This window comes from Pseudochaenichthys georgianus, chromosome 21 (assembly GCF_902827115.2).
Source record: "Pseudochaenichthys georgianus chromosome 21, fPseGeo1.2, whole genome shotgun sequence".
NCBI lineage: Eukaryota > Metazoa > Chordata > Actinopteri > Perciformes > Channichthyidae > Pseudochaenichthys > Pseudochaenichthys georgianus.
Genome location: NC_047523.1, coordinates 37,110,104 through 37,134,908, shown reverse-complemented (window position 1 = coordinate 37,134,908; position 24,805 = coordinate 37,110,104). Strand labels below are relative to the sequence as shown.

The following is a 24,805-nucleotide window of genomic DNA, read 5'->3' as shown; positions in this document are numbered from 1 at the left end:
AATAAGTATTTTCTCAATAACAAAAGTTAATCTCAATACTTTGTTATATACCCTTTATTGGCAATGACAGAGGTCAAACGTTTTCTGTAAGTCTTCACAAGGTTTTCACACACTGTTGCTGGTATTTTGGCCCATTCCTCCATGCAGATCTCCTCTAGAGCAGTGATGCTTTGGGGCTGTCGCTGGGCAACACAGACTTTCAACTCCCTCCAAAGATGTTCTATGGGGTTGAGATCTGGAGACTGGCTAGGCCACTCCAGGACCTTGAAATGCTTCTTACGAAGCCACTCTTTCGTTGCCCGGGCGGTGTGTGTGGGATCATTGTCATGCTGAAAGACCCAGCCACGTTTCATCTTCAATGCCCTTGCTGATGGAAGGAGGTTGTCACTCAAAATCTCACGATACATGGCCCCATTCATTCTTTCCTTTACACGGATCAGTCGTCCTGGTCCCTTTGCAGAAAAACAGCCCCAAAGCATGATGTTTCCACCCCCATGTTTCACAGTAGGTGTTCTTTGGATGCAACTCAGCATTCTTTCTCCTCCAAACACGTCTAGTTGAGTTTTTACCAAAAAGTTCTATTTTGGTTTCATCTGACCATATGACATTCTCCCAATCCTCTTCTGGATCAGCTAAATGCTCTCTAGCAAACTTCAGACGGGCCTGGACATGTACTGACTTAAGCAGGGGGACACGTCTGGCACTGCAGGATTTGAGTCCTTGGCGGCGTAGTGTGTTACTGGTGGTAGCCTTTGTTACTTTGGTCCCAGCTCTCTGCAGGTCATTGACTAGGTGGGTGTTTGCTCACCGTTCTCTTGTGATCATTTTGACCCCACAGGGTGAGATCTTGCGTGGAGCCCCAGATCGAGGGAGATTATCAGTGGTCTTGGATGTCTTCCATTTTCTAATAATTGCTCCCATAGTTGATTTCTTCACACCAAGCTGCTTACCTATTGCAGATTCAGTCTTCCCAGCCTGGTGCAGGTCTATCATTTTGTTTCTGGTGTCCTTTGACAGCTCTCTGGTCTTGGCCATAGTGGAGTTTGGAGTGTGACTGTTTGAGGTTGTGGACAGGTGTCTTTTATACTGATAACGAGTTCAAACAGGTGCCATTAATACAGTTACCGAGTGGAGGACAGAGGAGGCTCTTAAAGAAGAAGTTACAGGTCTGTGAGAGCCAGACATCTTGTTTGTTTGTCGGTGACCAAATACTTATTTTACCAAGGAATTTACCAATTCATTCATTAAAAATCCTACAATGTGATTTCCTGGATTCTTTCCCCGCATTCTGTCTCTCATAGTTGAAGTGTACCTAGGATGAAAATTACAGGCCTCATCTTTTTAAGTGGGAGAACTTGCACAATTGGTGGCTGACTAAATACTTTTTTGCCCCACTGTATAATATAGATCTAACATTTAAATATCAATACAAAAATCTAACTTATCCATTATCATTACTGTACTTTTAGTATAAGATCCTAAACTCCAAATACAAGAATACCTTTTAGGAAAAGAGTAGGAAAACAATGAGAAAGATGACAGTAAATCCTTGTCTTATACAATCGTCTTTATAAAAGATTTAGGATCAGCCTCTGGTAGAAAATGGCTGCTTGTATTAAGAAATAAGAAAGCTATAGGAATACTTGTGAAGCTTCTTGCCTCCTTTCACATCTTCATGTGGCTCCATATAATTCCATACTGTTGCCTTTTATAGCTCCGCCAGTAACAAGATGAGCTCAGATGCAGTTACAGATATTTCCGTCCTCTTTATTCTGCCGATTTCTCTGTTGTCCATCGTTTTGTTCCTTTTAACCTCCGTTTTTTTTTTTTTTGGAGTAATGGAAACCGATGTGTTTCTATGGCCACAGTTTATCAGACTTGTTTCCGCAGATTAATATGATTGGACATTGCCAGAGAATCCTTAGCAGCGGTCTGCTATAGAGAAATAATAGAGTGCAGAATGTCGCAAATTGACCAATCAGAATCCAGTATTCAACAAAGCCATGGGATAATTTGTTTTAAACGTCAGTATTGAATTTGATTCATTGGCAGATACTAAAATAATACTTTTAAAGTGTTAGAATCAGAAACAGGTGTATTACCAGGCAGGTTGACACGTACGAGGAATTTGACTTGGTGTCATGGTGCATACATACAAGTAAAACAAAAATGTAAAACACAGAAAATGATAATAACATTAAAAAATATAGTAAAATATAGCAGTATTTACATAGAAATAAAATATGGAGTACAATTCGGCAGTAATAAAAAAAGAAAATGGATATTGTGTACATTGTGTGCATTAATGTGCATAGATTCTATGATGTGGCTGAGGTTAGTTTCTAAACATGCTTTCTGTTCAATTATTAAACACTGTCTACAAACCTGTTACTAATAGAGGCGGTGGATTGAAGCCTGCAGGTCGGTGTCGGGTCCTAAAGTACTTTCACTTGACCTGCAGCCTGGAAAGAATCTGGCGAGAGGAATATGAGAGGAGGAAATCACACCATGTCAGCAGCCATTAAAGAGGCTCGTGTTGCGGAGAGGAAGCCGATCTCTCTGCAGCGCGAGCCTCTGGGAAGCAGCTTCTGAGGAAGGGTCTCAGGTGTGAATGTGTATGTATGTGCATGCTCTCGAATGTGCGCCCTGCAAGATGATTCCCATCGTTAACAGCCAGTTCCTAATGTGCACCTCGAACCCTGACTGTGCCACAGAGACACTCCTGCTAGACGATCCTCGGCCTCTCCTGATGGACTTATAAGTCTCGAGCTGCTCCCTTCACCTGATTGGCAGAAGACTGTAATGCATGGCAGCCATCTTGATGCCCTGTGCAGATTTGATTGCAGTTCTGGAAAACAAAATCTCACCACAAGGTCCATTTAGTAGCTTTTCTGGAGCTGAATTTGTGTTTTTTGAATTTTAACATTTTGCTATTTGAGAAACAGAGATTTTTTTTAAATCCGAGATTATCTGATGCAAGATAAGACGAGATAAAATAATACTTTATTGATCCAAATGTGTGTGTTGCAGCAGCATAAAAAGACATGGCATTGTACAATAACAATTAAAAGACTAGGAATAAACAAGAAAGTTGAATTATATGATCCAAAACAGAGTAAATTAGGTGTTTTTTCAACTACTCTTCCCAATAATTAGCTTTTAATCGTGAGTTTTAAAGTAACACCAACAACTTGTATCCTTTATTTACATTTAGACTAAATGTTTTAGGTCACTTTTCTGTCCAGTCGTACTGAATAGCACTGTGGTTTAATCTTGACCAAAACACCTTGATGTTGATTCTGCAATGGCGGATTTTGTGGAGGCGTGTGGCGCAGTGGGTTGTGCGTTGGTGTTTGGGTCAGGGGGTCACAGCAGGTTCAAACCCCACTGCAGTCAGCATGTCGTTGTGTCCCTGAGACCCTTAACCCCAAATTGCTCTTGTGGGGATTGTCCACAGTATTGAGTATGTAAGTCGCTTTGGATGAAAGCGTCTAACAAGTGACATGTCATGTAATGTAATGAAAAGATTGACAATCAGTGATTTCAGAAAATCTCCATTAACACTGAGATTTTGATAGATAAGTATTGGTAATTTTAATATATTGACTAGAGAGCCTAGGTCCGTCTGGTCGGATCAGAAAATGACTTTAATTTAACGCAATGCAGCCTTTAAAACCAAAACGGTCAGTCAAGTCCTATAAATATAATACTGATATGTTCCCCAGACCTAGTATCAAGTCGAGGAAACAAAAGCACAGAAAATAAATAGGCAGTTGTGTCAGAAACCAAAAATACCAGATTATGCAAATGATGTTCTCACATTTAAATATTCCCAAAAGCTGCAGATTCATCCAAATGTGTTCGACACTTGATAAATTCAGGCATTTAGCAAACGATCTCCCACTGGTTTCCCATTGGAACATGGAGTATGTTATATTTCCAGTTTCATCGTGATGGCTTTTTGGTACTCAAACACAGTTGACCTAATTAGTAACGAGTAAGTGAGTGGCTTCAAACGGTGAATCCACTGCTGCCTGTTTTATAAAGTCCAACAGGGAACAAACATTGAATTAATGGACATTTTGTCAGGACTCTGTGGCCTACATTTTCCGTTTGACCTCTTCTTCAAAGTTGCACTTCAATAGGAAACACATTTTTTATACAAAGAGCTATATTTGAAATTGTCTGTTTCCCCGTTTATTAAACTCATTTTCTGCCTTAAATATTTTAAATTGCCATCAGATAATTGATAATCGTTGATTGAGACCTCAGGCAAGCTGGATGTACACTGAACAAAAATATAAATGCAACACTTTTGTTTTTGCTCCCATTTTTCATGAGATGAACTCAAAGATCTAAAACATTTTCTATAAACACAAAATAACCATTTCTCTCAAATATTGTTCACAAATCTGAAAAAATCTGTGATAGTGAGCACTTCTCCTTTGCCGAGATAATCCATCCTCACAGGTGTGGCATATCAAGATGCTGATTAGACAGCATGATTATTGCACAGGTGTGCCTTAGGCTGGCCACAATAAAAGGCCACTCTGAAACGTGCATTTTTGCTTTATTGGGGGGGGTCTGGGGGGGTCCGAAAACCAGTCAGTATCTGGTGTGAGGGTTAGGCTTAGGGTAATGTTGTGAATCGAGTGGCCTGTGTTCGTCGTCCATTACATACGCCTGCCCATACCATAACCCCACCACCACCATGGGCCACTCGATTCACAACATTACCCTACCCCTAACCCTACCCCTACCCCTCACACCAGATACTGACTGGTTTTCGGACCCCCCCAGACCCCCCCCAATAAAGCAAAAATGCACGTTTCAGAGTGGCCTTTTATTGTGGCCAGCCTAAGGCACACCTGTGAGGTGGGATTATCAAGGCAAAGGAGAAGTGCTCACTATCACAGATTTTTTCAGATTTGTGAACAATATTTGAGAGAAATGGTCATTTTGTGTACATAGAAAATGTTTTACATCTTTGAGTTCATCTCATGAAAAATGGGAGCAAAAACAAAAGTGTTGCGTTTATATTTTTGTTCAGTTTAGTCCAGTGCCACGGTTGGTGAGTGTTTGCCTCTAAAAATTCACAAGATCAGGATTTTCCTTGGGTTTGTTTGACAGTAAAAGCAGTCAAGTTACTCCGTGACTTTGGAGATGGGGTCAGTTGACTAAGAAAAAGACTCTATTAGATTAAACGTAATCCTGTCCTGTGTTAGTGTTTGTTCAGGAAACGAGCAGAGCCACAAGGATCAGAAAGTGTGTGTGTATAAAATGATATGTGTGTTTGTGAGCGAGAGATAGAGCTGGCTCTCTCTGAAGGTCAGGGGAAGTATCAGTGACAGGAAGTGAGCGGCTGCCAGCTTCAGGCCAGGTTACCTCGTAATGAACGACCGCGCTGAGTGACACCTGGCTGCTCCTCAAGACTGCAGGAACACACACACACACACGCTAAAACATGGGGACTTTAACACACACCTAGCACGACACTTGCTGAGAAACTGTGTGAAGAAGTCCAACTCCAAGCCACAAACATAACTTGAAAGGAATAGTTGATATTTGGGGGACAGAGTTTTTCTGCCAAGAGTCAAAGCATGCCTGTCTTCTGAGTCTCTAAAAAAACTGGCTTCAAACATTATGAAATGTTTCTCCGTGACATTTGATACTCTTCACTATTCAAGAAACGACCAAAACATTTGTATGACAGTTTTGTGAACTCTATTAATCAGCTTGTTTAAGTGTTGTTGACCTCTGCTCAACATCTCTTAAAAAGGGATCCTTGCTCTATTAAACATTTAAAAAAGAAGCTCCACAGATTTGATATTTTATCTGTTTATTCGTTTCATAACGTAATATTATTTTGCAGACTTAAAAAGATGAATGTTCTTGGTCATGTTAGGCCTATGTACCTTCGGGTTTGAGATAATCAAATAACAGCAGAAAAGACTGTAAAGAATAGAGAATTATTTGAACAAAGTCAAAATGCTGTATCAAATAATACCAAAAATAGAAAGAAATAAAAAAAATAAAAACCCTTTCAAAAGTGCATTCACGATAAACATATACGTCTAAATTATGAGATGAGCAAACCTACAAAAATACTGGTAAAAATTAATCGAAATGTCAGAAAAACTACGACAAGGGTTTGATTTAATATCACATAATGTTGACTCACCATGTTAGTATCCTTACTCTACAGAGACTTAAATCAAAGACAGTCTATGTTAAGATTGCTTTGCTAACCTGAGCTTCCCAGTATAACCGTATCATAGGATATGATAGACTAGAAGCTAACGATGACATTTCTCTTTGACATTAAGCCCCTCACCAGAGGCCAGTGAAACTCTATAGTGCTCCACGAACCTATTTCTCTGCTGTGGGTCCCTCTGAGGTGACATTTCCCAGCTACCGTTTTTGTTAGTTTTTTGGTTGTTTGTCTCTCCCTTTTTTCCCTTCCTACTTTTCACATCACCCATCCAATAGCACCTCCTCTTGCCCCCACGCAACTTCAAATGGCAAGATCAAAACAACCTTCATCACACAGGCAACTATAGGCGACGGCAAATGTCACATATTGTCACGAACGGATTTATCAGCGGGGGACAGAATGCAGAAAAGTGTGGCTGGTCAGTGATTGCCTGCAGCAGAGGAACTGAGAGCAGATTTAGTGACATGAAGCAGCCCGTCATGTTTTTGGAAAGCTTCACGGCCACTTTGTGTCATTGTCTGGCCGAGATCCACACGCTGTGCTGCACACATTGTCCCAAAACCACTGAAACATAACTCCCTGTTTTGGATCTAAGCCTCCTGAGACGAACCATAAACACATTTCGTATGTTATGTGTTGTGATGAATACCCTTGCCATAACAATCACCTTTTTTTTATCCGAGTGTTGCAGCGATGACTTATGTCTGTAACTCAAAGGCTCCCTCGACAGAAAGTCAACAGGATTTTTCCATTTGAGTCTTGATTATTGCAGGAAATACGCTTTTTGCCAAAGACATGACATTACATTGTAGTTAGCTGACGCTTTTATCCAAAGCGACAATAAGTGCGTTCGACCAACAAAATACAAACTTGAAGAAAACAGAATCATAAAGTACATCAGGTTTCATAGAGCCAAAACATTTCAAGTGCTACTCAACTGGCTTTAGATAAGCAAGTCCTTTATGAGTATATAAGTGCTTTGTTAATAGTTCTATCGCTCGAGGTGGAGTCGAAAGAGATGAGTTTTCAGTCTGCGCCGGAAGGTGTGTAAGCTTTCTGCTGTCCTGATGTCAATGGGAGCTCATTCCACCATCTTGGAGCCAGGATAGCAAACCCACGTGTTTCTGCTGATGGGAACTTGGGTCCCCCTCGCAGCGAGGGTGCAGCGAGTCGTTTGGCTGATGCAGAGCGGAGTGCACGTGCTGGGGTGTACGGTTTAACCATGTCCTGGATGTAGGAAGGGCCAGATCCATTCACAGCATGGTCCGCAAGTACCAGTGTCTTGAAGTGGATTCTAGCAGTTACCGGAAGCCAGTGGAGGGAGCGGAGGAGCGGAGTGGTGTGGGAACATTTAGGAAGGTTGAAGACCAGTCGAGCCGCTGCATTCTGGATGAGCTGCAGAGGTCGGATGGCACATGCAGGTAGACCAGCCAGGAGGGAGTTGCAGTAGTCTAGGCGTGAGATGACAAGAGCCTGGACCAGAACCTGCGTCGCTTTCTGGGTCAGCTGGGGACGCATCCTCCTGATGTTGTAAAGCGTGTATCTGCAGCAACGGGTTGTAGCAGCGATGTTTGCAGTGAAGGACAGGTTGTTATCTAGGAGCACACCCAGATTCCTTGCAGTCTGAGTCGGGGAAACAACAGAGGTGCCGATGTTGATTGTTAGGTGAAGAGTGGGACAATCTTTTCCCGGAAGGAAAAGCAGTTCAGTCATGTTCAGCCATGTTTATGATACTTACACGTTTTGTTCAGCAGGATCATCTCCACATATCAATACAACTTTTATGATTCTTAAAGGTGGGGTACGTAATTTTGGAGAAAGCAGCTCGAGTGCGCTAGAATTTGAAAATACACAACCGGAAACAATCTGCCACTTCCGTACAGAGCCCCTCCTCCAACACACACGAACGCACACATGACCAATGAGGGCACGAGATAAGTTTGTGCCCAGATGGAAGGCTGACAGGCAGGTAGGCCATCCAGTTACTTTAGCCGGGCCGGCTCAGATGATTGGTCGTGCTTTTTACAGTACTACGGCTTCTACAGATGACGTTTTTTTATGGATTTGTTGTCAAAGCACTTCAGATATTCATTGCTATCGGGATGTAAAGAGCATTCCATGGAATATAACAAGTGTATCTCGAGCCGGTTTCTCAAACGTACCTACCCCACCTTTAAAGCGTAAATGCAATTGCCAAAAGTAAAAAGCGAATGTTAGGCTAAAGGCGGCTAATGTTCAGAATGTTGGAGTTTGGTAGTCTCAATTTGACACTTGTTAGCAACCACTGTTTACAGGACACGTAAAAGCATGTATTTGTGCTGTAGAACAAAACATTTCCAGGTCCATCTTTGTATTTTGTGCCTCTCCTGGGACACGTCTCGATTGTTCTCATACTGCCTGTGCTGCAGCACCTCTTTTCACCCTCTGTCTGAAACCAGAGCCCAGTCTGCTCTGATTGGTTAGCTGGCCGGCTCTGTTGTGATTGGTCAACCGCTTAGAGATGTCCCGCCTCTTAGCCTATCACCCCAATAGAAGCGCACGTGTTACAAAGTGATGTCATTATGTGTGTAAACAAAGGAGTCCAATGGAGGCATTTCAGGCATGGGGGGTTGTTTGGCTGAGAAACTCCCAAAAAGAACTTAATTAGGCATCTCTATCCACAGACCTTATTTCAGGCTTCCAACCACAAACACGTACACAAAAGTTTACTCCGAGACAAGAGAAGTGCTTAATTGCTGCCTCATTTCCAGCTTTTAGGACTCATTCCTGCACCACTCTACAGTCCCATGTGTCTTGCAGAGCAGTTCACCTGTGATGTCTCCTCGCTGCCCTGCTTCCAGTATCAGATTCTGTTCAGTTACAGCAGCAGCTATTTAAAGACCTCCTCCCTGCTGATGCTGTGGGATGTCAACACATCGCCGCAGTGTCTGGTGGAGAGAAGCCCTGTCACACCATAGGATGTTTCTGAGGGTGACAAGTGAGGATGCGTATAATTGCACCTGTCCAGCTGTCATGTCACAACCTTTCGTTCTCCTTGTTGCAGCGCTGAAAAAACCTCACAGCTGCACAGGCAGGCAGGGCGCCAGACGGCCATCACACATGCTCTGCCTGTCAGGAGAGGCTTGATGCAATACTTTACTGTGAAAGCACAACTGTTTTATAAACCCTAATCAAGATATTTTAGCCTGGTTGTCAGTTTCTTCATTGGAGATATCATACAGTGGGGCAAAAAAGTATTTAGTCAGCCGCCAATTGTGTAAGTTCTCCCACTTAAAAAGATGAGAGGCCTGTAATGTTCATCCTAGGTACACTTCAACTATGAGAGACAGAATGGGGGGAAAGAATCCAGGAAATCACATTGTAGGATTTTTAATGAATGAATTGGTAAATTCCTCGGTAAAATAAGTATATGGTCTCCTACAAACAAACAAGATTTCTGGCTCTCACAGACCTGTAACTTCTTCTTTAAGAGCCTCCTCTGTCCTCCACTTGTTAACTGTATTAATGGCACCTGTTTGAACTCGTTATCAGTATAAAAGACACCTGTCCACAACCTCAAACAGTCACACTCCAAACTCCACTATGGCCAAGACCGAAGAGCTGTCAAAGAACACCAGAAACAAAATGGTAGACCTGCACCAGGCTGGGAAGACTGCATCTGCAATAGGTAAGCAGCTTGGTGTGAAGAAATCAACTGTGGGAGCAATTATTAGAAAATGGAAGACATCCAAGACCACTGATACTCTCCCTCGATCTGGGGCTCCACGCGAGATCTCACCCCGTGGGGTCAACGTGATCACAAGAACGGTGAGCAAACACCCACCTAGTCAATGACCTGCAGAGACCTGGGACCAAAGTAACAAAGGCTACCACCAGTAACACACTACGCCGCCAGGGACTCAAATCCTGCAGTGCCAGACGTGTCCCCCTGCTTAAGCCAGTACATGTCCAGTCTAGAAGTTTGCTAGAGAGCATTTAGATGATCCAGAAGAGGATTGGGAGAATGTCATATGGTCAGATGAAACCAAAATAGAACCTTTTGGTAAAAACTCAACTAGACGTGTTTGGAGGAGAAAGAATGCTGAGTTGCATCCAAAGAACACCTACTGTGAAACATGGGGGTGGAAACATCATGCTTTGGGGCTGTTTTTCTGCAAAGGGACCAGGACGACTGATCCGTGTAAAGGAAAGAATGAATGGGGCCATGTATCGTGAGATCTGACCTCCTTCCATCAGCAAGGGCATTGAAGATGAAACGTGGCTGGGTCTTTCAGCATGACAATGATCCCACACACACCGCCCGGGCAACGAAGGAGTGGCTTCGTAAGAAGCATTTCAAGGTCCTGGAGTGGCCTAGCCAGTCTCCAGATCTCAACCCCATAGAACATCTTTGGAGGGAGTTGAAAGTCCGTGTTACCCAGCGACAGCCCCAAAGCATCACTGCTCTAGAGGAGATCTGCATGGAGGAATGGGCCAAAATACCAGCAACAGTGTGTGAACACCTTCTGAAGACTTACAGAAAACGTTTGACCTCTGTCATTGCCAGCAAAGGGTATATAACAAAGTATTGAGATGAACTTTTTTTATTGACCAAATAAATTCTTTAAAAATCAGATTTTCTGGATTGTTTTAAGTGTACCTAGGATGAAAATTACAGGCCTCTCATCTTTTTAAGTGGGAGAACTTGCACAATTGGTGGCTGACTAAATACTTTTTTGCCCCACTCTACGTGTTAACAGGAGCTCTTGATGATTTTGTAAGGCACTGGTCCCAAATATCATAATATGGATGGTTAATCATATGGTCATAACCACTACCTCAGAATTAGTTTAATTTACTCACATTTGGAAAAAGCACTATATTGGGAAGACTTCCGCAGCTCATGATCGTTTTTTGACAATGCCTATTTTTGTTCTGTGGTGTCTAAAGATCGTTGTATTGTATCACCATACGTATATGAATATATTGAACTGTAAACCCAGTTTACCAAAAGTAAACTTTACCAGACACATTTAGTAAAGTATATGCCCTCATTTCATATCGTCTTTAACTGGTGGAAGTAAGTGGACTTACAGTATGTCATGCCTCTTGTCTCTGTTAGGCACTTCAGGCAGACTCAGAAGATGTTATTGTAAAATAAAAGACTTTAATATGTTAACATGATTACTGACTCCACCATCAGAGTGAAACTTTACATCCACCATCTCCATATCCATGTTAGCTATATTGCTTCCTCTGACATATAGTCGATGTAATCTTTGAGTCCGTGCATCTTGAGTTTATTCTACATGTACAGCGACTGTTTATCTGTGACAGACGGATCTCAGGCTGCAGGGGAGAAGCTCTGCTCAAACTCAACTTACAGTCAAATTAAAGCTGCTCTGTTCAATTCATCACAGTCACTGAAAGTGTCCAGATCCCTGCTGCATGTCCTGTGTGTCAGACTACAGTGGATGTTTAAGATTCAAAAGCTTTATTGTTGTGTATCTGCACAATAGCTACTGTGTAGTTTTGCAAAGAAAATCGGAAGTCCCAGGCTTCTCCAACTATGCAACATACTTATATGCATCAAATAAAATACAAAATACAAGTATTACTGTTACTATTCTTTATTCCCTTATCTATACATTTTCTTTTAATATTATCTTTTATATTACTTTACTTTTACCTATACAGGCATCTATCTTATTTATTTAGTTAGTTATTTATTTTACTAGCTAGGACCGGGAGGGAGGGAAAGGGGAAAAATAAATAAAAATATTGACTGTATGTAAACTCATTGTGCCTGACAAAATAAAAAAAAAGTAAAAAAAAAAAAATACAATACAAAATAGTCAAGAAGAAATATAAATAAAATGATAAAAAAAATATAAATAATAAATACAATATAAATATTAAAATAATTAAATAAAATATGTTAAACAATCAAAATAAAATGAAAAAAAATAGCAAAATAGTGCAAAACAATTGTGCAAGTAACAGAACGTGTAAGTAGATAACTAAATGTCAAATTGAACATTGTACAGTGAAATCTAAAAATTATTTGTACATATTGTATAGTAGTTTGTGTATATATAAATGATATAGTAAATTGGTGTCCATTGGCTTTTGGCTTCAAACAAGACACGAACAGCGTCTACAATGTCCCATTTGTGTTTGTATGACTTTCACAGACTTTGATTAGAAATGGATTTGCAATATGTCAACAACAAACATAATTATTTCACTATAAAATCTTAATTGGCAATGCAGTTTGGTTGCGTAGTTTTGATTTGAGTTATCTGACTAATATAGTTTATTATTATGAAAGCAAGTTGGGGAACAAACCAACCTGTTGAACTTTAGTGAGGCTCCTGCGAGAGTGAAGCCTTCCTGATGAATGGGAAATGAATGCGTGTTTTAAAGAAGTACAACATCAATAATGTGGTGACAGCGTGATCGCCCCTAGTGTGTGTCTGTGAGCGAGGTCACACCGAGGCTGCCCTAGTGACTGATCAGGGTCACACTCAGGGGTCAGAGGTTAAACACATGGGGGGGGGGGGGGCTGAACCCTGCTCCCATTAACTCCTGACCTCGAGTTCAACGCTGCTCTGTGTAACAAGTCCCAGCTCCATTTCTCTGAGTATTTTACGCTTAATTGACTGAATATCTGCAGAACTTGAGAAGTCTATTGTATTTTCATTACTGATTCATCTGCAGATGTTTAGTGAATATTTCATTTATCAGTTTGTCTATAAAATGTTGAAAGAGACCAAAGTCACTGAATTTCTTGCTTTTTTATGGAATAATGCTGGTGGTTGAAATGTAAATAAGTAATACACTAATACACTCCACAAATACATCCAGCTTACCATTAATTTGTGCTTTAAACTGAAACATATTTCACTTTATTTGATTTTCTATTCAAATTAAAGACATTTATTTTTATTTTCATCTCTGATCATTTGTATTGCTACTGAAAAGTATATATTTTTTATTTTATTTAAAGGGGACCTATCATACAAAGTCCGGTTGAATCGAACCCTGGTGCGTTTACCTGCTTGGTTCGTTTGGGTTGGTGTGAACGCAGTCCGAGACCTCTGAAGTGAACTTAACAACCGGACTCTGGTCCGCTTAAAAGAGGTGGTCTCGGAGCGCTTGGTAGTGAACTCTGGAGCGGATCATCGCTGGTGTGAACGCAGTCCGCATCAAAACATAGGAAGCGTAGTATTTACGAGTCACAAGAACGCGGATGTCTTCATTTCTTTAGTGAAAGAGTGAAGCAGAATGAAGTGTTGAACAGTGTCGTGTAAAGTAAAAATGCTCCTTCAACTATACATAAAAGTAAGAGCCACCCGTCGTCGGTGAAACGTCCCTCCTTACTGCAGAACGTCTCATTACATGTGTTATAATGTTTTTTTAACGCATGTCGTCTGATTGTATAATCATATGTGCTGTCCACTTCTGTTGATATGCTCTCCAGATTAACAGCAGCATGAGAATAACCTGCCGATGCTCCATGGCGGAGGCTCCGGTAGAAATTGCAGGGATTTGCGTTTTTACCCCCTTAATGTCTGACCAATGGTTGAACAGCATTTCCGTGCACATGACTTGTGTTTAAAGTTTATAGTCCGTTTGAGTTTTGCCGTGTGAACGCAAACCGAACCTTCTGCAAAATGAAACAATGTAACAAACTGTGGTCTGGTGCGCACCAGAGAGCGGACTATTAGGTGTGAATGCGACCTTATACATAAATGTGTCCCCGGTGCGTCGGGGAACTCACGCAGCGTCAGAAAATAAAAACCCTTTCTCTTTTCCTCCGTACCCAAATCTTTTAAAAACGGGGCTACAACGGAGCTGATCCAGATTTGCTGCCGATATGACGTAATTTCGGATGGTGGACCCACAGAAAGTTTCTATCAGAAACAATGCCTGACGTGTTTTGGACGTAATCTCGTCTTTATTTACATTAGCGAGCCTCGCTAACACTCAGAGCTAACCTGTGCTGGAGAGCACGTGTTTTAAAAAGCAGGAAATAAAAAAAGGAACTCGCCTTGTGAAAAACCTGCAAGAGAAAAGGCATTTGAGCTCCATACTGTTTCAGAAATAATCCTTGATGTGGTTTAGAACAGGATGGCGTTTTATCACAGCAGAATTTAACTTTACCTCCGGTAGAATTCTGATCAGGCATTAGCTCCGCCTCCTCTTTTTTTAGCTAAGAGCCTAAAATCCGCGTTTATCTAACAGGGCTGCAAAAGAGGGATATGAGGGATGTCTACAATGCATGATCTGTTTGTATTTTGAGAATTACACATAGACATGTTTTTATACGTTTTTATATATCTGAGACCCATAATAAATGCCTAAAAATACCATGATAGCTGACCTTTAAATTAAATTAAATATTATTATTATTTATATTATAACATTTAGCTACTTTTATCATACCCAATTTCCCCCTAAATAAAGTATTCTGATTGTTATTCTGATCTCTTCTCTTGCAGGATGCCTCCATCGCCCATCGCTTTCATCTGATGCGGGAAAAGCACCCCGAGAAGTTCAACAGCAGGTGAGAGGAAAGAAGGAGGCGGAGATTTGGTATTTCACAACATAAATCCCCTCCCCTGCTCCAACGTCTTAACTACATTAGCTAACAAGCAAACCTCATAACCAGCTAGTGACCTTGCACTTTAATGTGGAAACTCCATATCCCAAGCAAGCAATCGATAACAGAACAGAAGCTGCCTGCATATTAAATCAATATATCGGCAGTTCTGCGTTTGTGATCAAACTGGACCGACCGATGACGTGAGAGGAGGGGAAATCCAACTGGGCAGGAGCCATGGCTTCAAAGGTTTCCAGAGACCAGACACAAATGGTTTTAAATTATATTATTGATCAAACTTGTTGTAATGTTCTCCGCTAATTACAAAATGTCCTATTGGGTTCGGGTGTTTTTTGAAGTACAAGGTGTTTTTCAGGGTTTTTGAAGACTGTTTTGAGTATAACTGTTTGTGCTTTCTTAATTGACTTTACTTACTTTACTTGTATGTCTTTATTGAACGAGGAAAAAGTACACCATCTGAAAAAGAGAATATATATGCCAGATAATTTCCATCTGCACTCTTTTTTTTTCTGGTAAGCACATTTTGTTTTAGGCATTGTTTTTTGATCGACAAAATCAGACGCGCCTTGCTAAGCCAACCCAAGCTGTTTATTCTCCAGCTGCACCCTGTTATCCAAATGTGGCTCCACAAAGAAAGTTGACATGAGCAATATTCCCAAATGAATGGCTTTAAAAAAAAAATAAGGGTAGTCAAAAACCAATGGGTAAATGATCACTAAACTCAAAGAACTGCTAAGGCTGATGGGAAAGTGTTTAGTTTTGAAGGTATTTGGTAAAAAACATTAAACAAAGTTATTTGACCTGATTTGATTCTAACTTTTAGTTATTGCTGTACGGGACATAAATGTGTGAACCAAATGTATTGGCACCCCATCAACACATTTGAGGAACGTAAACCAAATATCTAACTAATGGCAGTGCCAGAAGATCACCAGGAATCATCAGGGTTCATCCTCAGGGCACCATGACGAGCATAACCACTCATAGAGGTCCTCATCTTTTTAGAAACATGAGCCACAGCCTTTTCCTTAATAAAAATCTATGTTGTCCCTGTAGATTTTTTTAATCTCACCAGAATATCAACATCTATGCACAACAAACACATGTTACTTTTAGTATTTTCATGAGATTTGTAAAGAAGGGGAGAAATAAAGAACCTGGTCTTTCAAATGTAAACATGTGCAACTCTGACTCCATAGAGGCGAAGTCCCGCCCTTCTACTTCCGCTCCATGGGACCTTATTTCGGAAAAATTATGTATTGAAGTCAATGAAGAGAGAAAGATTATCTTTCGATCCCGTTTGAATTGTGCCACGAATTACACACATGATGTTTGTCAATCTTAAAAACAGACAAACAGCAGCAGCAGCCTGCCTCTATAGAAACACACTGTAGCCCTGAGGGGAACGAGGGAGGAGAGTGTGTGCTCCTGCCTTTTGTCTTTGCCTCCGGCCGAGGTGTGTGTGATATGTTACCAAACAACTGTTGTGTTTGTGGAGTGATGATGCTCTCAGGTGTCTCGAGCGTGCGTGCAGATGTGCCCCATCATGTGTGCTGAAGGAAGCACATGAGCAAATATCAGTCTGGGTTAGAAATCAATTAAACCGCACAAAAAAAGTGGCCATAAAAACAAATTGTGTGTTTTTACTGCGTTGGTCTACTCAGTAAATTATAAAAGCTTGTTTAGATGCCACAGACTCAGTTAGGAGCTCATGTTCGTGTTGCTTGCATCATGACAACATGTATATATGAGAGAGAGAGAGAGAGAGAGAGAGGAATTCAATTATTAATGCTTAAGTCTCCATCTCGAGCCCCAGATATTTCTCCAGCATCACAGGCAAATAAAAATAGCTTTATTGACATGACCATAATGACAAACGCAAATTAATTCTCTCATTTTCTCTCATGGGCGGAACACGATGTCCTGTGCGATGCAGCTTTTTTGTATTTCCCCTAATACGTTATTTCGTTTTTTTCATTTTCTGTTTCAATAAATCTCTTCCTCTTTGATACATTATCATCCAGAGTTAAAAGATGTAAAGCATTAATGCGTAGGAACTTATTCAGCTTACATAAATAAACTCTTCTGTTGCTTTTTGATGCTTCAAACTATTTATATTCTGCTTTGTGAGCCACTCCTGGCTCAGATCCAGCTCCATGGACACTCTGAATGAAACCAGCCGTGTGATGTACAATATCTACAGAAACACTGGAGGCTGTGTTCTTCTGTGACTTGTCCTCTTTTCACAGAGTTATATAAAAAGACGTCTGATTGACAACTTCCACTGTTCTGTTGTTGTCTGACTGATGTTTTGGCAGCGTGGATATCCGTTCTTTATTTTTTTATAAACTGAAAGGAGTCAGAGTGGAGAACAAGCCGTTTTTTCTCTACGGGTGAGCGGACGATAGATCACCTCTGACCCGGTGAGAAAAGTTGCTCAGTGCTTTATTTATTGTCCACCCTGCCACTCAAAGTCCCACATCGTGTGTGTGTGTGTGTGTGTGTGTGTGTGTGTGTGTGTGTGTGTGTGTGTGTGTGTGTGTGTGTGTGTGTGTGTGTGTGTGTGTGTGTGTGTGTGTGTGTGTGTGTGTGTGTGTGTGTGTGTGTGTGTGTGTGTGTGTGTGTGTGTGTGTGTGTGTGTGTGTGTGTTTGTCTCTCACACACTCACACCATCCCCCACTTGTCTACTAGCACATACACTAGTGTCACAGTCACATCCCCAGGCCTGTTGGGACTAAAGGGATGTGTGACTCCTGACACCTCGACCCACCACCACCTAACGGCCACCATCCAGACCTCCAGGAGCCCAAAGCCCAGGTGCTAATGACACCTATATATCCTTAATGTGTGTGTGTGTGTGTGTGTGTGTGTGTGTGTGTGTGTGTGTGTGTGTGTGTGTGTGTGTGTGTGTGTGTGTGTGTGTGGTATACCTGCTGCAGAGCCACTGTTTCAAGTATACTACGTCATTGCTTTTACCTCGAGACTGGATTACTGCAACGCTCTATACGTGGGTATGGACCAGGCGTAAATTAGACGCCTGCAGCTGGTGCAGAACGCAGCTGCACGTCTTCTCACTGGCCACAAAAAGCGTCACCACATATCACCCCAACTCTGGCCTCACTGCACTGGCTTCCAGTTCGGTTCCGAATTGATTTTAAAATCCTTTTATTTGTTTTTAAAGCCCTAAATGGGCTGGCTCCGTCTTATTTAGCAGCTCTCCTCCAGCGCTACACCCCAGCCAGAGCTTTAAGGTCTGCTGACCAGCTGCTGCTGGTAGTGCCCAAGACCGGGCTCAAAACCCGAGGGCACCGAGCCTTCGCAGCAGCTGGCCCCAGGCTCTGGAACACTCTGCCCCTCCATTGCGGCTTTCACACCAGCGCTTTTCAGTTTCTAGCTCCGAGCGGGAGCTTTTCTGGTTCAGCTCCGGTTTCCCTTTTCAGCTCCCGCTCTGTTCACACCACCCACTGGCGCCCCAGAGCTGCCCCTGGTGCGTCATGACGTCACCGTTTACATCGCTGATTTGCTCCCCAACGGCAGCCATTACCATTAGCTCACACTGCAGCGGCCGCTCTAAAGTATTCACTGTCCGACTCACACAAGCAGCTGATGCATATCCCCAGTTCCCCTTAGCCTAAGTGAATGTGTGTCAGTCTGAATTGACACTGTTTGGTATCACAACGCTGTTATGAAAGTTTCTCTGGTATAAAACGGGTGATGTTGGCATAGCAACCGAAGCTAAACTGACTACTTGCATCCGATAGCTGCAATAATACAAAACAACACGTCTGCCTCTCTCCACAATGATCGATAACAGCGAACGGATGGTCAAAGTAAGGCACAAATAAACAGAACCACACGAAGCCTGGTTAGTGTTGCCTGACTTTATAAAGTGTGTTTATAGGCACACTGCTTGTAGGAAGGCATAACAGTCGACCCATGGGAGGTGGGTTTAGTTTCCTGCACGCCTCGACGTAAGAGAGACGTAAGCGACGTCGCCTCTTAGCTCCAAAGCTCTTGCCTCTGGACCGACAATTTTTTGGAGCTGGAAATGAAGCGGATTCCGGAGCTAAGAGCCGGCGCCGCTGCGGTGTGAACAGGAAAACCCAGCGCTTTTCAGGCTCTAGCTCCGAGCCGGAGCTGAAAAGGCGCTCATGAGCTGAGGTGGGATTTAAGTTGAGAGGTAACCACATGTCCAAGGACTTGCAGCCATGAGCTTTCCCTCTTAGCCATTGCTATCTTGTATTTTGCAACCGGAAGCGATACAAAAGAAAGGGTGGAGCTTCTCAAACTGAATACTGACCAAGACATTTTTTGGCTGGCAGCAAACTGAAAAGGTTGAAGTTGTAAGAAGAAAACACAGAAAACATTTAGATTGGACAACACTGTGGTAGCTACCTGTCAATCACAAGGTAGTCCCGCCCATTTGTAATTATTTTACCATTTTTTTAAGCTCTAAATGGGGTAATATCTTTACGCAATGAAACAAATGATTGAGTCTTGAAATTGAAGCCATTAACTTGTCCAGAAAGTGTTTACTGAAGTTATAAACAAGTGAAAAGTGGGGTCATTTTCTCATAGACTTCTAGCATTTTACATGACATGCCCCGGTGCATTTAGGCCCCGGCCACACGAGGACGAAAACGGTCGTTTGCGTTACTGTTTAGTGTCATATAGACCGTTCGGCCACACGAGGACGACCGAATACGGCACTAACCGACTGCGGAAACGATAACGGGTCCCAAGGTGGATAAAACGGCATACGCAACTCTCTGGGGGGTCAAACGGCTCCGTGTGTACGCCCTATACGATCATTTTCTGATAATGATGAGGCAATAGCCCCGCCTCTCCCCACCTCTGCTGCTCACCCCCGCGTCAAAGTAAACTGCACACTGAATTCAGATTATTTATCTTTCTCTCGATATGGACCTAAACGCGAGTGAAGTCTAATCTGACAGGACGGAGACACCTCTCAAACTCCCTACACTAGTTATAAATATGTTTATTTTTACAGTCGGCCGGGTCACTGATTACTGGATCAGCTGCTGCATGAGACAGACACTGACGCTGTCAGAAGAGAGGGAGGAAAAAGAGAGGCTCCGTGTATTTTATCATTATATTATATAGAGTCGTTATTCATTTGTTTTAAAGCTCAATAAATAACAAAGAAGACCTTTGACCGGCACTTTTATAATTTTGTCGGAAGATTTAAACTTTAATACACGTTGACTGGCGAAAAACTCTGCCCAGTTCCCTCGGCCCCCACCGCGGAGAATAAACAGAAGGGCAACCATGACAACCATGCTTCTTCGCTGCTTTTGTGGAGGAAGTTACAGCGCCACGTACAGGCTCGGCATATGTACTGCAGCTTCTCCAGCGGTTGGAGCTAAACGGAGCGGTCTCGTGTGGACAGACACTATCCCGTGACTATTGCGTGTGGACGGAAGCTTTTTTGCGATTGCGTTAATCCTATGCGTTTAGCCGTTTTCGTCCTCGTGTGGACGGGGCCTAAGTCACCATTAGGTCTAGAAACATTTCAGTGACCCTTATCAGTTGATTGGATTAGCAGAGATCAGATATCAACCCCCGTTTGACCTCTGTCCCAAAACTCAGCTGCCAGTGTTTCTTTCCTGTTTGCTTTTACAATCGATTAAGTTTGAGGATTTTCTTTCTTTGTCTGTTTCCTAGAAAATCAAATGCATCGGTTCCTTTATGCAACGGGACTTTTTTTACCTGGAAAGTATCTACTGTAGCCAAGCAAACACAATGGTAAACATAAGGGTAATAATGGTAATAGGTAGACTGAATACATTAAATATGTATATAAATATATGTTCGTTCTTGCTTTAGTCTTTAAAACATATATTTGGATATTCTGTGTTCATCTGCTGCACAAATATTTTCATAACCTAAGCTAAACAATGATTGCAAGTGCTTGTGGTAGTTTGCCTCTTCCTCTAAACTGTGTAAATTCCTCAATATCAAAAAAGAAGCGACCATACTAGAAGTATTTTCTAATGTACAGTACTTAAGTCACTAACAGCATATCTGTTGTCGGCACATCCTACCAGACATCACCCGTTAAATTAATCATGACTTTTGGGAATTCAGGTGACTACACATCGTCTACAGTAACGGCAGAGACGGAGTTCTATCAATCAATATTTCATATACTCCATATTAACAATGAATCACACGACTGCTTTGGTTTCTATGGAGAAAAACAGAGTGAGACGCACATATGAGCACTTCTGCAAATTTAGAAAATGCACTGTTGTTGCTCTGGAACGAAACACTTCATGACACAAACCTGATCCATCCAAAACTTCCCGAGGAATTGTGATTTAAAATACTGAATGCATTATGAGGTTTCTTCACACTACAGGAAAGGGAAAACCCCAAAAAGCATTGTAGTATATTTAAAAGTATGCCACATTAACAGGGCTCCGCTTCTCAGGGGCGGACCTAGCACATTTGGTGCCCTAGGCGAGCTTCACCAATGCGCCCCCCCCCCCCCAAAAAAATCAAAACATCTTAACAGTTATACAGTAAAGTAAGGCAAGGCAAGGCAAGTTTATTTATATAGCACCTTTCAACACAAGGCAATTCAAAGTGCTTTACAAAAAACGAAAGACATTAAGAAAATGGCATTTAAAATCAATCATTAAAAAGAAAAGATAATAAAAGAAACATTAAAAGATAAAAGTTACAGTGCAGTTTAAGATGTGAATCAATTAAAAGCAGCGACAAAAAGAAAAGTCTTCAGCCTGGATTTAAAAGTAGTCAGAGTTGCAGCGGACCTGCAGGTTTCTGGGAGTTTGTTCCAGATATTTGGAGCATAATAACTGAACGCTGCTTTACCATGTTTAGTTCTGTCTCTGGGGACAGAAAGCTGACCAGTCCCTGAAGACCTGAGAGATCTGGATGGTTCATCATTTAGCAGGAGGTCAGAAATGTAATTTGCATAGCTATGGTAACTTATTTTGTTGGAAGCCAGTGTAAAGACTTCAGAACAGGAGTGATGTGATCCACTTTCTTAGTGTTAGTGAGGACTCGAGCAGCGGCGTTCTGAATCAGCTGCAGCTTTCTAATAGATTTTTTAGTGAGACCTGTGAAGACACCATTGCAGTAGTCCAGTCTACTGAAGATAAAAGCATGGACAAGTTTTTCCAAATCCTGCTGTGACAGTACTGCACCTTTATTTATTAAAAGCAAGAACAAGAGCTAATAATAAATGTAAAGTGCACACTAAAGAATTAAAACAAACAACTTAGCTAACAAACAATAATAATAATAACAACAACAATAACAAACAATAAAAGAATGTGCAAATTTGCTTTCAAAGAAAATTAAGAAGAAATGTAAAATATGTTACACATATCAAATAATCAAAATATAATATGCTAAATAAACAAACAAATAAATACAAAACCTTTCACCTTGGCACGTTTCTCTTCTTTTTTTCTTCTGTTTTTATACTGCGCCCCGGATGGCTTTTGCCTCTTCATAGTTCTCTAACGTTAGTCTTTCTTTCCTCAACGCTTTTTTTTATAAACACTTGACCGATACCCATCAATGCACAGCGCTCAAGCATGTTCTGACTGTGAACACCTAAAGCCGAGGCTCTTAGACCGACCGACCGTTTTAGATTTTTGGCTCATTTCCCCTTATGTTAGAATATTGTTTTTGTATGTAAGAATAATGGTTGCAGATATAGAGGGGTAAAAAAAGTAAAAGTAAAAAAAAAAAAAAAAATGTTTTTGTTCTTTTTTGGGTCCAATTTGTGGCGCCCCCCTCTGGGAGGCGCTCTAGGCAACCACCTATATCGCCTGTAGGAAGCTCCGCCCCTTCTTGACTCACACGTTAAAACCGTCCGAATAAAACTCTGCAGGCGCTGATTTCTTTACTTCTTCAATCAAATTAAACAAACAAATAAACAAAAATTATCAGTGTAACATGAAGTCAAAGACTGTACCCACCCCTTCCTTATATAACAGCCGATCATCTGATTGATCACAACAAATCCAAACTATTATATATTATATATTAATACATATTCATACATCGAAAGAATATATATAGACCTAAATTAATATTTATTATCAACACAAAACATTTCTCTAACAGGTTCCCTTTAAATGTATTCTGAGGCCAATAGTTTTGTACTTTTACACAGTAAGATTTTGAATGCAGTACTTTTACTTGTACTTTCAGTATTACTTTTACTTTAAACTCTCCAAGTTTCTTTCTCCACTGGGTGAGGGCGGATGTGTCCCATTAAAAAGCAACGTCAAAAATCACCCTCTTTAACTTAATGCAAAATGTGTGAGAGAGAGGAGGGGCAGGAAAGAGGTGGAGGGGGGGTCATAAGGTCGCTGCTCATATTGGGGATTAAGGGAGATGCTTATCTGCAGGGAGGGACACAATGGGGAGAGATAGCTACAGTACACAGAGTGTTGTATCCTCAAGCTTTGCTGAACAGTGTTTTCATGGTTTCACCTTTCGCTGAATACAAGCCAATCTCTTTCTCTTTTGGATAAAGTTGGATATCCACCAGGAGAAAGAGATATTATCTTTCATAGCAACTGCATTCATTTAAGATGAAAATAATGACTGAGTGCTTTGCTTTGTTCGGGAAACAGCGTTACAATCGGACTAAAACTGGGATAAAAACATGCTGCCATAATTGGATAAATACCCAATGTTTTAAGATGATTTAACATCCTCTTTGTCGCTGCATGTGTGGTGCATAAACATGGGAATAAAAGAGGAAAGGCTTATAAAAAGTAGTTTGTCTCCCTGTTGCACTCTGTGTCCATACGAGAGGGGAAAAAAACATGAGTTAATTGCATTTTTTACAGACCGTCTCAAGTGGAAGCAGCTTAATGAGTTTAGGCAGCTCGCCTCATTGAGAATCGCAACTGCTCCTAATTGTGATCTCAAATATGCTCATAATCCCCTGATTTGACAGCGGCAGAGGTTTCTGGGGAGGCATTAAGGTGAAAGGCAGAGAACAAGGGACAGAAAGACAATTAGCGAGCAGAAAAACATGTGAGCAAGTGCAGCGGCTTAAGACATTTAGGTTTCAATAAACATCATGAATTATTTGAATGCTTTGTTTGAAGTCTGTAGTGCGCTTTGAGTTCATGTTGAGTTTTACCTCCTGATTATTTGAGTGAAATAAAAATATGTCTCGCACAGTGTGAATATTTCTTTAGGTTGATTCTGTTCAAGTCCTGGTCGAATGTACTTATTGTAAGTCGCTTTGGATAAAAGCGTCAGCTAAATGCAATGTAATGTAATCAAGTGTCCTCTTATTGCTCTCAGTGCCAAAGTGGCGATAGGCGCTTTCACACCAAGTACTTTTCCCAGGAATAGTTCCCGGAAATCTTTTAGTTCCGGAACTATCTAGTAAATCACGTTCACACCGGAATAAGTCCCTTGGGTAGGATTAGGCAAATGAAGCCGCTGACGTCACTTCTTCTTCTTCTGCTTTGGGCTTACTGGCAGGCCGCAAACCACTTCACCGCGTATACTGCCACCCGAAGTCCCCGGCCGGAAAATCGCCTGAATTCCGACACCTCCTCATCACTCCACCGCTTCCCATCAGAAATTGAACCTTTTCCTCCCCAGGAAAGTACCACCTCTCCAGCAGGGACTAAAAAGGGGTGAAAAGGTTAGCAAAAAAAAGTTCTAGTTCCAGATCTTTTTGGTGTGAACGCAAAATCCCAGGAACTATCGGAACTATTCCCCGTACTTTTCCCGTTTAGTTCCGATAGTTCCTGGGATTTTGCATTCACACCAAAAGGAGAACTCAGTTCATGAGAACCTTTACCCCCTTTTTAGTGCCTGCTAGAGAGGTGGTACTTTCCTGAGGAGGAGAAAGTTCCAATTTCTGATTGGCTGGGCGAATTGCAAACCACGCCCCGTAAAACTCTGAAAAGTTGCTGCTTGGAGTCCCAGCAGCTTCAACTGAAGCCAGTCCCCAA

At 41.6% G+C, this 24,805-nt stretch overlaps 1 protein-coding gene across 2 annotated transcripts in view; it reads left to right on the top strand.

The window, feature by feature from the left end:
- The window catches only part of LOC117466963 (diacylglycerol kinase beta), a 170,278-nt gene that overhangs the window by 92,945 nt on the left and 52,528 nt on the right, over positions 1–24,805 (top strand). For both annotated transcript variants that reach the window (XM_034110501.2, XM_034110500.2), the window contains one exon: positions 14,698–14,762. In XM_034110501.2, the coding sequence (XP_033966392.1) occupies positions 14,698–14,762 (65 nt within the window). The remainder of the gene's footprint in view (positions 1–14,697; positions 14,763–24,805) is intronic.